General features: G+C 36.7%; 1 protein-coding gene across 3 annotated transcripts in view; it reads left to right on the forward strand.

The window, feature by feature from the left end:
• Nucleotides 1-12,378: 12,378 nt before the first annotated feature.
• The window catches only part of LOC130930234 (solute carrier family 25 member 36-A-like), a 40,104-nt gene continuing 38,945 nt past the window's right edge, over nucleotides 12,379-13,537 (forward strand). For all 3 annotated transcript variants that reach the window (XR_009067020.1, XR_009067019.1, XM_057858035.1), the window contains exon 1: nucleotides 12,379-12,784. Coding sequence is in view for 1 of the 3 variants with exons in the window: in XM_057858035.1 (XP_057714018.1) it covers nucleotides 12,744-12,784 (41 nt within the window). In the remaining 2 variants the exon portion in view is untranslated. The remainder of the gene's footprint in view (nucleotides 12,785-13,537) is intronic.

Consider the following 13,537-nt stretch of genomic DNA (forward strand, 5'->3'; position numbering starts at 1 on the left):
TATGGGTACCTCACGATACGATTTACGATACATTGGCGAAATGGCGATACAACAATTATCGATACACGGGTCAGGAAATCATTCGTCAAAAGAAGTTGTCATCAGAAAAACAAGCTATTTTTATCCTTCTGCTGTGAATTGGAATTAGTTAATCGAGAGTAGACGTCCAATCCGTTTGAAGTGGGAGGGATGGCAGCGAATAATTCGCACTTCAAACAGATTGGACGTCTACATTAGTGCTATAAGGATTAATCGATTAACTCGAGTATTCGATTAGAAAAAAAGATTTGAATTCAATTGTGCTGCTTCGAGTATTCGTTTAATTAAAATGGCGTTGTAATGGTTTGTTTTTGAAAGTGTTTGCATTTAGTTTCACTGATTTGGGTGGATACACTGCCCTCTAGTCTGCCTCATTTTACATGGCCAAATCCAGCTGCTCCCTGTTAAGACCAACATAAGCTAGGTTTTTGTTTGAGCTAATGTTTTTTATTGCATTCGTAATTTAGTTTAAAGGTATATTTAGCCAATTTTTGTGGGGAAAAAAAAAAACATTAGTATTTTATAGCATTTAAGCTAGTGGACTTTTGCTTTGTAAGTTAGCCAAATGTTCTTTTGTTGTACATATGTAGATCCTTATTTTTTTATTATTATTTTTTTTAATACCGTTTGAGGTCCAGCTCAGGTATTTTAAATTTTTCATGTTTATCCGAGTACTCGATTATTCGAACTAACTAGTTCATCGATTAATCGACTACTAAAATAATCAATAGCTACAGCCCTAGTGTGTTATCAAGCGTAATAAAATTTTTAGGTAAGAAATAAGATTTTTTTTTTTTTAAATAAGATCTAGACGTTTTTGAGTGAAAGCAGTAAAAAAGTTATTTTTTTCTTTTTTCTAGTCACTTCTGAGATGCAATTGTTGGCTGTTAGTTCAATATTAGATGAAACGTCTTGTTTTCTCATGTATATTTATAATTGCTCCTTCCCTTTAAAAAAAAAGTTTTATCCAATTACTCGATTAATCAATAGAATTTTCAGTCGAATACTCGATTACTAAAATATTCGATAGCTGCAGCCCTAGTCTACATACTAGCAGTGCAACGGTTTGCGGTTCAAAGCCGAACCGTACAGTTCGCCCTGTGCGATTCAATACGCCTTTATGAACCGCGCCTTTTCGGTTTTTGCAATTAATTTATTCCGATTGCTCGTGGAATGAATTGGTGGAGCTCTGTGTGCCTGTGTGTACGGTGGCCGAGAGGTGTCAGGCGAAAATGCAAAGTCCAAACACTTTGCAAATAGAAAAAGCCCGAACTCCAATGGCAAACGCTTTGCAAAAGAAAAAAAGCACGAATGCAAACTGCCACAACACGATCCCCAATTCCTACAGCGCGATCGCAAATTGGCAAAAGAACGAACCCCAATTGCCACAACACGGCAGCAAATGGCTCGCAGCACAAATGCCAATTGCCACAACACAATCCCCAATTCCTAACGCGCGATTGCTAATTGGCAAAAGCACGAACGCTGTAAGATATGCTTGATTGTATGACCATTATACTCTGCGGGTTATACAAGTTTGCTCTCCCACAGCTATTATACGCGCTCTCCCAAGCTATTATGATGAATACAGTTTTAGCCCATAATCATGTGCTTAAATTTTTATTACCGGCAATCGCTCACATTCTGCTGATAAATAGATACACACACATTCATCACACAACTCTCAGTACTTTTCCACCAAGCTACTTTGAGTGCAAATGTGTGTTCAAAACAAAGTTATCTTGCTCGCTCAAGAGTGTGACTGTTAATTTAATCAATGAGTGTGACTGTTAATTTAATCAAAGACTAGAATAAGGAACTTGCCCGATCGAAACTGCCACGTTGGACAACAGTGTTGTAACTATATTCTGCCCAGAATATTTGTAGCGATCACAAATGCCACTCAGTGACAGCCAACGAACACTTTTAATTTTGTCATTGTTAACAAATCTTAATTCTATATCTTATTTACACTTCCCCCTTACTACAGTTGTTTTTTTTTTACAACAATAAATGTAAAAGTGGCAGTCGGATACCATTTTAATTCTTTTCAGGTCATTCCTTGTCAGACAGAAGCAGCACAGCATGTCACGCTAAAAAATAAGTTAAAAATATCAAAATGGCTTACCTCTTTGCCCTCTGAAAGACAATACAAACCCAACAAAATGTTTACTGCATAAATGTTTAGTGCCGAGCTGGCATTAAAAGTCCGCGTAAGTTGATTCAGTCTTCACATATTTACCTTCCGAGTTTTTGGTTTCGGGAAACGTATGAAGAAAACATTCTTCATATGTCGTAATGTCTAGGCTCGTTTCTACAAGTTCCAAAAAAGCAATGTGTGATCGGCATGTTCGTTTTTGAAAGCTTATCGGAGAAAAGTAGCACAATTAACATGGTTTCTATGAGAGGGCGGGTTAATATTGTCCCACGCCTGCTTTTCTTCCGCTTTACGAAGCGACGTCACGGTCTAAAAATAGCATGCGTGCTGTACGCCATTGGCTTACTTGCATGGCAAAAGTCTGTTAGCTTAAACACAATGTAATGCTAGTATTTACAACAATTGGCTAACTTGCATAGCAGAAGTCCATTAGCTTAAATGCTGTAAAATAGGGTGACCAAACGTCCTCTTTTGCCCGGACAAGTCCTACTTTCACGTAGTATCCTCGTCATCCGGGCGGGTTTTATAAATTCATAAAAATGTCCGGTTTTTATGATTTTTCACGGGACCAATTTTAAGAGAATCCCTCCGGCCGCTGGGTGGCAGCAGTTGACATGGCTCCTACAAGAAGGGAGGGAAGGAGTAGTTCTTCTTGTTTTTGTTGGCAGTTTACCCCTATCATGAGGCATTACCGACATCTACTAGGTTGACGACTTGGCCACAACGCCTGAAGTTTTTTACGATAAATACGTATATAATGGCAACTGTTGACTTCTGTCGGAGTTTTGACTGTAAAATCCCGTTTGGTGGCGCATCGTTGCGCTGCCGATGATTAAACTTTTATAGCAAGGTTTGATTTTTCCTCAGCGAGCTATCAGTAAACTAAACCACGCTAAGCATTGTGGGAAACGTAGTTTCTAACTGCTACGTTTGGAAACATGCTTGTTGAATTGTTTCTCAGTTTATTTCGGTTCTTGTTTGTGTGCTATCTACAACATTGAATGAGAATATCAATTGAATGGGAATAGCAATTCTTCAAGGACAATTGTCATGATAGTAATTTATAAAAATGTTTAGTTGGCACACAGCCTACTGTATGTATGTGTATTGACTGGACTACATTTCCATGGGTTTGCATTCTTATATATATAATATATATATATTAGGGCTGTCAAACGATTAAAATGTTTAATCGAGTTAATTACAGCTTAAAAATTAATTAATCGAAATTAATCGCAATTCAAACCATCGATAAAATATGCCACATTTTTCTGTAAATTATTGTTGGAATGGAAAGATAAGACACAAGATGGATATATACATTCAACATACGGTACATAAGGACTATTTGTTTATTATAACAATAAATCAACAAGATGGCATTAACATTATTAAAAATCTGTTAAAGCGATCCATGGATGGAAAGACTTGTAGTTCTTAAAAGAAAAATGTTAGTACAAGTTAGAGACGTTTTATATTAAAACCCCTCTTAATGTTTTCATTTTAATAAAATTTGTAAAATTTTCAATCAAAAAATAAACTAGAAGCCCACCATTGTTGATGTCAATAATTACTTAGACAATGCTCATGCATGCTGAAGCCTATAAAATCAGTCGCACCCAAGCGCCAGCAGAGGGCGGCAAAACTCCATAAAACACAACAAGTGAGCGTTTCACTGTGTACTGTCATTTAAATCTCTCTGAGCGGCGCATATGCGTTAATTGCGTCAAATATTTTAACGTGATTAATTTTTTTAAAAAAATCAACGCACCAATTGCGCGTTAACGTGCGGTAATTAATTTTTTAAATTAATCACGTTAAAATATTTGACGCAATTAACGCACATGTCCCGCTCAGACAGTATTCTGCCTTTTGGTAAGTTTTACAGCAGTCTAACAGCGAACTCTTGTGGTCGCTTTGCGACATGGTTTATTGTTTTCTTGCCAGTTCAGTATGGCTGCACGACGTCTCGGGCTGATGCCTACGTTGTAATGTTGTGCTTATATGATCCTTGGGCAAGATTTGTCCGTAAGTATGGTTGTTGTAAAGAATGTACATATTATGTTAGTAAGCGAAATGTTATATTTTTTGTATGAGACGCTTTTTGTTTATGTTTAGTGAACCTGTATAGCGTGCTAAGCTAACGTTGTTGCTAATGCAATGCTTGTGTACTTTTTTTTTTGTAGTTTCACTACAGTCTAAAGAGGACAGTGGTTTGAGGCCATTTTATTAGTAAATCAGATGAAAAAGTAAGAAGTCTGATTATTAAGGCGTCGTTCACTAGCTGTCTAGCTTTGGAAAAAGTAGACGCTTCAGAGTGAGGACAGCATTGACAGATTTAAATGACAGTGGAGTGAAATCCCCACTACAGTCCTTATGTACCGTATGTTGAATGTATATATCCATCTTGTGTCTTATATTTCCATTCCAACAATTTATTTTACAGAATATATATATTATATATAATTTACAGAAAAATATGGCATATTTTATAGATGGTTTGAATTGCGATTAATTACGATTAATTAATTTTTAAGCTGTAATTAACTCGATTAAAAATTTTAATCGTTTGACAGCCCTAATATATATATATATATATATATATATATATATATATATATATATATATATATATATATATATATATATATATATATATATATATATATATATATATATATATATATATATTTATTTTATTCTATTTTTTTTCCAAACTGTAATTTCCCATCCAGAGTGAGGGGGCACACTTTAAATATATTAAAGTGATATAGGCATTTTTGAGTGAACGTGGAGTAAAATTCAAGTATCTTGAGGCCGGGCTGAGTGTCCTCTGTTTTGGAAATCAAAATATGGTCACCCTACTGTATAATGTTAATGTTTACACTTTTTGGCTAACTTGCATAGCAAAAGTCCGCTAGCTTAAATGCTATATAATGCTAATGTTTACAAGATAGTTTCTGGTGTGCACTAGATACAATCCGGTGTGCACCAGAAACTATCTGGTAAACATTAGCATTACACAGCATTTAAGCTGTTGGAATTTGGCTATGCAACTTAACCAATTGTTGCATTGTTGCAACTGGCTAACTTGCATTGCAAATGTCCGCTAGCTTTAATGCTATATAATGCTAATGTTTACAAGAATTGGTTAACTTTAGGGCTGCAGCTATCGATTATTTTAATAGACCCTACCCACGTGACGTCACAACTCCGCTCTCCTGAATGGTACCGCCCAATTGTCCGTCAAAACATAGTGTTAACCTGTTACGGCTACGTACATTCCTCCTATTTACGGCGTGTTTTTCTGCTCCTTAACATTAATAATCAAAATGGTGAAGGCGTGTGTGGCTGTTGGTTGCACTAACAGAGAAGATGGAAGGAGAGACTTGAAGTTTTACCGTATTCCGAGGGATCCAAAGAGGAGAGCGAAATGGACGGCTGCAATTCGACGTGAAAACTGGGCACCAAAAAATCACCACAGACTATGTAGTAGTCATTTTATATCCGGTAAGATGCATTTAAGATATACTTAGAGGGTTTTGGGCTGACAAATAACCACAATTAAGATCATTGCTAGGCTAATCGCCGACAACATACACGTATGTATGTAGTGAGAGTGCTATCGCTAAACCATATAAACATTAAAAGCCTTAACTCCATTGACAAACGACATGAAATACATTAGACTTGACAGTGGATGTTAGCAATAACAAAAGATTTTGAATTGAAAATTTCGTAACTCACCTTTCCAAGCACAAGATAGATTCCTGCCGAATTTTCGTGGACGAGGACCTGTTTCACCCAACCAGCAACGAAGTATTTATAAGCCTCCAAGCTCTTGAAGTTTTCCAAATTTTCGTGAGAATAGGCTGATTTTGTGTGGACAAGATAATTGTAAATATCAGCGTAGCAGATGTCAGGCAGACAGGGCGAAGACAGTGGGTCGAAAAACATCGATTTGGGCATCAAATATGGATCTGGCGACTGTATAGAACGAAGCTTTTCCACATAACGCCTTTTATGCAACACATCCAGTGAGTTTACGGCATCAGAAAGCACCGGGTCTTCCATGAAATGCATTTTAAATTCCTCGATCAATTGAAACCAATGCTAATACAGAGACAAAATGACGGACAAGTGGGCGGAACCATACAGCGAGCACGTGGTTTTGTGACGTCGGTGGGTAGGGTCTATAGTCGATTAATCGATGAACTAGTTATTTCAAATAATCGAGTATATTTTAGTAGTCGATTAATCGATGAACTAGTTATTTCAAATAATCGAGTAATCGGATGAGAAACACAGAAAATAAAAATACCTGAGCCTCAAACGGTATTAAAAAAAAAAAATAGGGATCTATGTACAACTAAAGAACAACTGGCTAACTTACATAGCAAAAGTCCGCTAGCTTAAATGCTATAAAACGCTAACGTTTTTTTTTTTCCTTAACAATGCTCTCAGCAAATGGTTCAGACACCCATAAAATAAATTAGGAATGCATTCAAAAAAACATTAGCGCAAACAAAAACTTGGCTTATGTTGGTTTTAACATGGAGCTGCTGGATTCAGCCATGTCAAATGAGGCAGACTAGAGGGCAGTGTATCCACCCAAATCAATAAATGTGCACAAACACTTCCAAAATAAACCATTACAAAGCCACTTTAATTAAACGAATAATCGAAGCAGCAAAATTTTATTCGAATCTTTTCTTCTAATCGAATACTCAAGTTAATTGATTAATCGTTGCAGCACTAGTTAACTTGCATTGCAAAAGTCTCCTAGCTTAAATGCTATATAATGCTAACGTTTATAACAATTGTCTAACTTGCATTGCAAAAGTCTGCTAGCTTAAATGCTTTATAATGCTGATGTTTACCACAATTGGTTAACTTACATAGCGAAAGCCCACTAGCTTAACTGCTATGTAATGCTAATGTTTACAACAATTGACTAACTTGCATAGCAAAAGTCTGCAAGCTTAAATGTGTATATAACGCCAATGTTTACAACAATTGGCAAATTTATAGAGCAAAAGTCTGCTATCTTAAATGCGATATGATGTTAATGTGTACAACAATTGGCTAACTTGCATAGCAAAAGTCCGCTAGCTTAAATGCTATATAATGCTAATGTTAAACAATCTGGTGTGCACTAGAAACAATCTGGTGGGCACCAGATTGCTTAAATTTATTTTACTTCTGTCGATGTCCCTTTTAGGGCTCCATAACTTCGTGATGATATTGTATAGTTTTTGTGCTATTGAAATGAATGGCGGGCGAATAGTGCCATTGGAAATGAATGGAAAATTTCTGCAATCCAATATAAACGGGTATGTTTTTGGCAAATTTTGGTAAATTCTTTTAGTAAAAACTGAATAGAACTTTTGTGCCCCTTAGCGTCCTGAATTTTTTTTCTAGTATGAATGATGTGATTTGAACAAAAATTGCAGGATTTTTGAAATGTCACTTTTTCCTCCCAAAAAAATCAGCCTTTTTGGGGCAAACAGTCATCTTTGGGGTGTCAAACGAAAGAAAGAAAGAATTATGGTCGTTTTGGTGTATGAACAGAGTCTGTGGGTCAAACTGTTTTGGCTGGGAACGAATGCCATTTAAAAAAAAAGGAAAACAGGAATATTATAGAATATTATAGGTTTTGCATTACATGCTAAGCTACCATTGATAAAGGAAACGTTTGTATTTGCAAGCGCTGTTGAGTGAACGTCACGTAATTCATTCAGCTTTCAATCACGAATCTTCTTACCATGAGACTAACATAACATTTCTAATTTAAGACACGACACGAGAGAATGCGAAGACTGAAAACGTGCGCATGACTCCAACTGGCGATACTATGCTCCCAATTACAAAACTGTGTGGATCCATTCAAGGACGTTATTGAATCAGCAACTGACTATTCCGAGCGCGAGTCTATCAGCTGACGGGAATAGTTAACGCAACTCCAAAATTTGGATGTCTTAATTAAAGGTCGGTTGCGGTCGCCTGCCACTGACGACGATTGATGTCCAATTAATTAAAACTGGATGTAAATAGCGCCGTCAGTGGCGGACAATGAGTTAAGAAATGGTAGTTTTGGTAAGGTGTGTGACAGTATATCCAAATGGTGAAGTATACTTTGTATCCAGGGCTGCAGCTACAGTATCGATTATTCTAGTAGTCGATTAATCTATCGACAATTAGTTCGAACAATCGAGTCATCGGATTAGGAACATTTCATGTTTTTGCAGAATAAATTTTAGGAGATGTAAAACAAAGGCTTGCAAAGATATGTGAATACAAAATAAAACTCCCGAATTTTTCTTCAGACTGTGCAGAATTGCACTTTCATTTAAAAATAAATTAAAATACCCAAGCTTAGCCTCAAACGGTATACAAGATAAAAAAATTAAGATTTTAAGTACAACAAAAGAATAACTGGCTAACTTGCATAGCAAAAGTCCGCTAGCTTAAATGCTAACGATTTTTTCGCAACACTCTTAACAAATCATTCAAACACATAATCCCAGAAAAAACGGCTAAACATAGCTATAAACTAAATGACCAATGTATTAAAAAAAACATATTAGCTCAAACAAAAACTTACCTTATGTTGTTCTTAACCGGGAGAGGATGTCAGGCGAGTTATTTAATATTGACTGTTGCAACTCGAGGGCAGTGTATTCAGCCAAATCAAAGAAAATAAATGCAAACACTTTCAAAACAAACCATTACAACGCCACTCCTAATTAAACAAATGCTCAGTAAGTATGCGGTTTAAATCCGATCTGGGCCACATTTTACTAGAATGTGGCACCGGTCTGAACTGTCAAGTCTCCCAAATCGGAATTCATGCAGCAATTACGTCAGCAAAGAGTGAGAGCGGCAGGCAGAACAGGAGCGATTTAGCTCTGAATTAGCATTAGCGCCTAGCTTAAACTCGGCTTTTACACAGTAGACGGGCTTGACCACAGTCATAAAAAAAAAAATAAAATTAAGAAAAGGATAAGCCTGATAATGCTCGGTTTTCTTTCTGTGCGCCAAATGAGCAATACTTCAATGGCCGAGTCAGGGCAAACTTCATAGCAGCGCGTGCATGCGTTCTATCAATCCATTTAAACTTGGAATAAAAGACTAAACGGGGATTATTAATGTCTGTTATTTGTGTTCTCTTTCGGAAATAAAAATATATTCACCCAGGAACCACGTACAGCTAACATGTGTTGTCATTTGTTTTGATGCTTCTGCGCACGTGTAATACTTGAACGCGCTCAGTGCACAAAGGCAGTCTGAACGGGCACACCAAAAACAACAAATAAGACCAAAAAAAAATGGAATTGTGCATTAAGACCTGCGGTGTGAACCTAGCTTTAGAGGTCCAGGCCCAGTTGCACCCCTAGCACCCCTCTAAGTCCGGCCCGCGGATTGGACGTCTAGAGTTTAACCTAAAAATATTTTATTTATTTTTACCATATTTTTCGGACTATAAGTCACACCTGAGTATAAGTCACACCAGCCATAAAATGCCCAACGAAGAGGAAAAAAAACCATATAAATCGCACCGGAGTATAAGTCGCATTTTTGGGGTAAATTTACTTGATAAAATACAACACATAGAACAGATATGTCATCTTGAAAGGCAATTTGAAATAAAAATACAATAGATAACAACATGCTGAACAAGTGTACAGTATGATAATGTGACATGATGCATGAACAACAAAATGCGAACGTGGCCGGTATGTTAGCGTAACATAGCTATTAAGAGTTATTCAGATAACTAAAGCATAGAGAACATGCTAACAAGTTTACCAAACTATCTCTGTCACTCCAAAACACCAAAATAACATGTGAAATGATACAATAATGTGGTAATAATTTCACACATAAGTCGCTCCAGAGTATAAATCGCACCCCCAGCCAAACTATGGAAAAAAACTGCGACTTATAGTCCGAAAACTACGGTATTTGATTAAAAAACACATTTTTTAAAAAGTAAAACAAAAACAAAAAAGGAAAAAAAAAACTGTTCTTTTTTTTTGCTGATTTGAAGTGCGTACGACAGGATAAAAAAAGTATTAAATTGCATTGTTATGTGAATTAGAATCATATTTTGAGACGATTCGACATTAAACAACAATTTGGCAAAGCGCAGATGGCGAGAAATTAGTCTTTTAATCCGCCGTTTAGCCACGCCTACCATTATAGGGCTCTAGCGTCCCCAACAGGAAGACGTCGGCAGGGTCACGGTTTCATCTGAATTTAACCCATTGAAGGGGAATTATTCAGAACGAGGAAAATGCGACGAAGAGAGCCGCAAAATGTCATTGTTTCAGTCTCTCTACTCCAGTACTTCTCAAATAGTGAGGCGAGCCCCCCCAGGGGGGTGCAGAGAGATGCTGGGGGTGGAACATGTGACCTTTTGTTGTACTAGAATAAAGTGTAATTGCACATCCACTCAGTGGGTGGCAGAGCTGCTTTCATTTTCAGTGTGTGCGCAGTATTTTTTAACCAAACAAGAGCACACAACAAAGAGCACTGGAGATATGAAAAGCTTAGACAAGGAAATATGACGAAGCCTATGCAGAATTTAGCTTTTGACTTTTAGTAGAGTGGGAGACAAGGAAAGACCGGGCTGGTTACTTTGTCTAAAAATGTTTGCTGTGGACAGCAGGAATTTTTTTCAGCGAGTGCCAAATATTGCCAACAATCCTCCTGCTTAGTCAGTGTTACATCCGTAACCGAGAAGCACTGTCTGCATCATATAAGATGGCATACCAAGTTGCTCAGTGCAAAATACCACACACCATAGCAAAGGAGCTGATACTGCCTGCAGCAAAAATAAAAACTGTCCCTCTGTCCAATGACACGGTCGTTTTGTTCTATTAATTTTTGTTTTTTCGGTCTAGTTGTCTGACATATTGTCCTCATGAGTTAATGTTGCTAATCAATTTGAATTTATTATAATTTATTGATTTTATTAAATTTTATTTTTCAGTATCAAATGGTCAAAAATGTATCTTGAGTGTATTTTTACACATTGGATGTGTTTTTTTTAAATTTTTTATTTACACTTTATTGTAAGTTAATCTATATTACTTTTTTCTTTAATATGAAAAAGAACAATGTTATGCAGAGGTGTACTTATAAGAATTGTATATACAAATGATACTACAGTATATACTTACAGTGGCGGCAGAGAGTTTGGGGGGGGGGGGGGCGGAATATTTACGTCACAGAAAATAATTGAGAAGCACTGCTCTACTCCAATATTTTTTTCAGGATATTCTTTTTATCCAAGTATTTTTCCCCAATTGCTAAATAAATGGTATGGTCATGACAAATAAGTCTTGTGCTAAATGGAATATGAAATAGTAAAAATGCATTTATTCAGTACAACATGGCAAAATTACCCCATAATGGTCAAAACTGCCGACTTCACCTTTACTGTCACACTTCCCATTAGTCAGAACACCTGTGAAAGAGATACAGACAAGCTATAAAAGAGGACTCATTCAACTAGTTGTCAGTCGACATATCACAAATGTTATGAAAATATTTTATAATAGTTACACAGTTACCTAGTGTTGCTTTAAAAAATAATTGGAAAATGTAAAATATTAGTATTTTTTTTTTATGTTTTTTTTTCATTTAGAAAAAAAGGAAAATGATCGCTGCCAACTGTCCCAGTCTCAATAGATTGTACAATGTATAGACATGTACATGTTTAATGGTGTCAACAGAGGTCAATGAGTTCATCAGTACTGTAACAGACGAAGCGTTCGGTTTACATTACAAACAGAAAGCGACCAGTCTTCAATAAAACTAAGAATGTGCGATGATTTTAACAAAAACAAATTTAAACCCCAAGCTGCGCAATTTATGCACAACAACCTGGACCAAACCCAATGTTGGAACAAATGTAATAACCATGCACTTACAAGACTGTGACTCAGCAGCGACACGAGTTACTGTACTTCTCTTCAAAGCCGTTTGTTTTTCTTGACAAATTATATAACTTCATTCCCAAAAGGTTCCCCAACTTCAATTACAAATGTCTTTAACCTTTAAAATGTAAACAAAAGGCTTTAATAATTGAATTGTTCAGCATGTGAACAGTGCGTGATCAGGGCGTCGCATATGTGACGTCAGTTGCCGATGGGCCAATCAGCGGCCGTATTTTCCAGCCTATGGAAGTACTGTTAATACCATGAGCTCTGCCCTCTTGCCGCAGCGACCTGAGCAGAGGACAAAATCCGGACGAACGAGTGGATGTTTCATTTAAAAGTAGGTCGGGGCTGACTCTTGTACTCGACCGAGACACTCCGCGGTGTTGTGTTCTTTCGTTTGGAGAAAGAAGCCAGCAGCTAGCGCTTGAGAAAAGAAAACATCGAAGCAAAACACAGGGCCCCGAGTGGCGTTCGACTCGCCTCACCGCTGGATCGTCATCAACGTATCCTCACCGAGACGAATAAACGACGAGAGTTGGATTTTTTCCCTCCTCTGCTGCAGCCTGGAGGTTTTGCTGCCTGGCAGAGTATGCTAAATAATGAGCCAAAGGGACACACTGGTTCATTTGTTCGCCGGGGGGTGAGTTCCATAACATATCTTGCTTGACATCATGAGGGTTTTCGATCACGTCATAGCGCTTAAAATGCTCGTTTGTTGAGGTTATTTTGGATTATTCCGTAGAGTTACGCTACTGCTTAGTATCAGTTTGCGCGTTTTACATGTCATAATCGTCCAATATTTAAAAAAAAAAAAAAAAAAATGACCGAGATGATAAAACGTGATTAGACAGTGATTTCCGCTTTAATTTGATGCACTTCCGGCGTTAACAAAACGTATTTGCTGTGAAAGGCTAGTGGCGGCTAGCTTGAATGAACGTCTGAAATGTAACCTATTTTATCTACTTTATCTATCTATTTAGCTTAATTAATGAGTTGTAATATCAAGAGAATTGTCCTAATATGACTAGAAAATGTTGTAATTTACAAGATTTAAACTATTTCGACGTTATTTTCGTGATATTTCGATTTAAATCTCGTAAAACTACGATGTAAACCTTTTGATATTACTTCATCGCATTAATATAAAACGTTAATCTCATATTATGAGATTGTTGTAGACCTATTTTTCTTTTTGTCGCCCTCAGACTCTTAATATTTAATACATTAAAACTTAGGTTTTTCTCTAATTTAGCCATCATATAAGTTGTTTTATTACGAGAAAAGTCGTAATATGACTAGAAAATGTCATAATTAATAAGATTTAAATGATTTCAACGTTATTTTCGGGATATTTTTATTCAGATCTTCTAAAACTACAACCTAAACCTTGTAA

This window comes from Corythoichthys intestinalis, chromosome 14, assembly GCF_030265065.1.
Source record: "Corythoichthys intestinalis isolate RoL2023-P3 chromosome 14, ASM3026506v1, whole genome shotgun sequence".
Taxonomy (NCBI): domain Eukaryota; kingdom Metazoa; phylum Chordata; class Actinopteri; order Syngnathiformes; family Syngnathidae; genus Corythoichthys; species Corythoichthys intestinalis.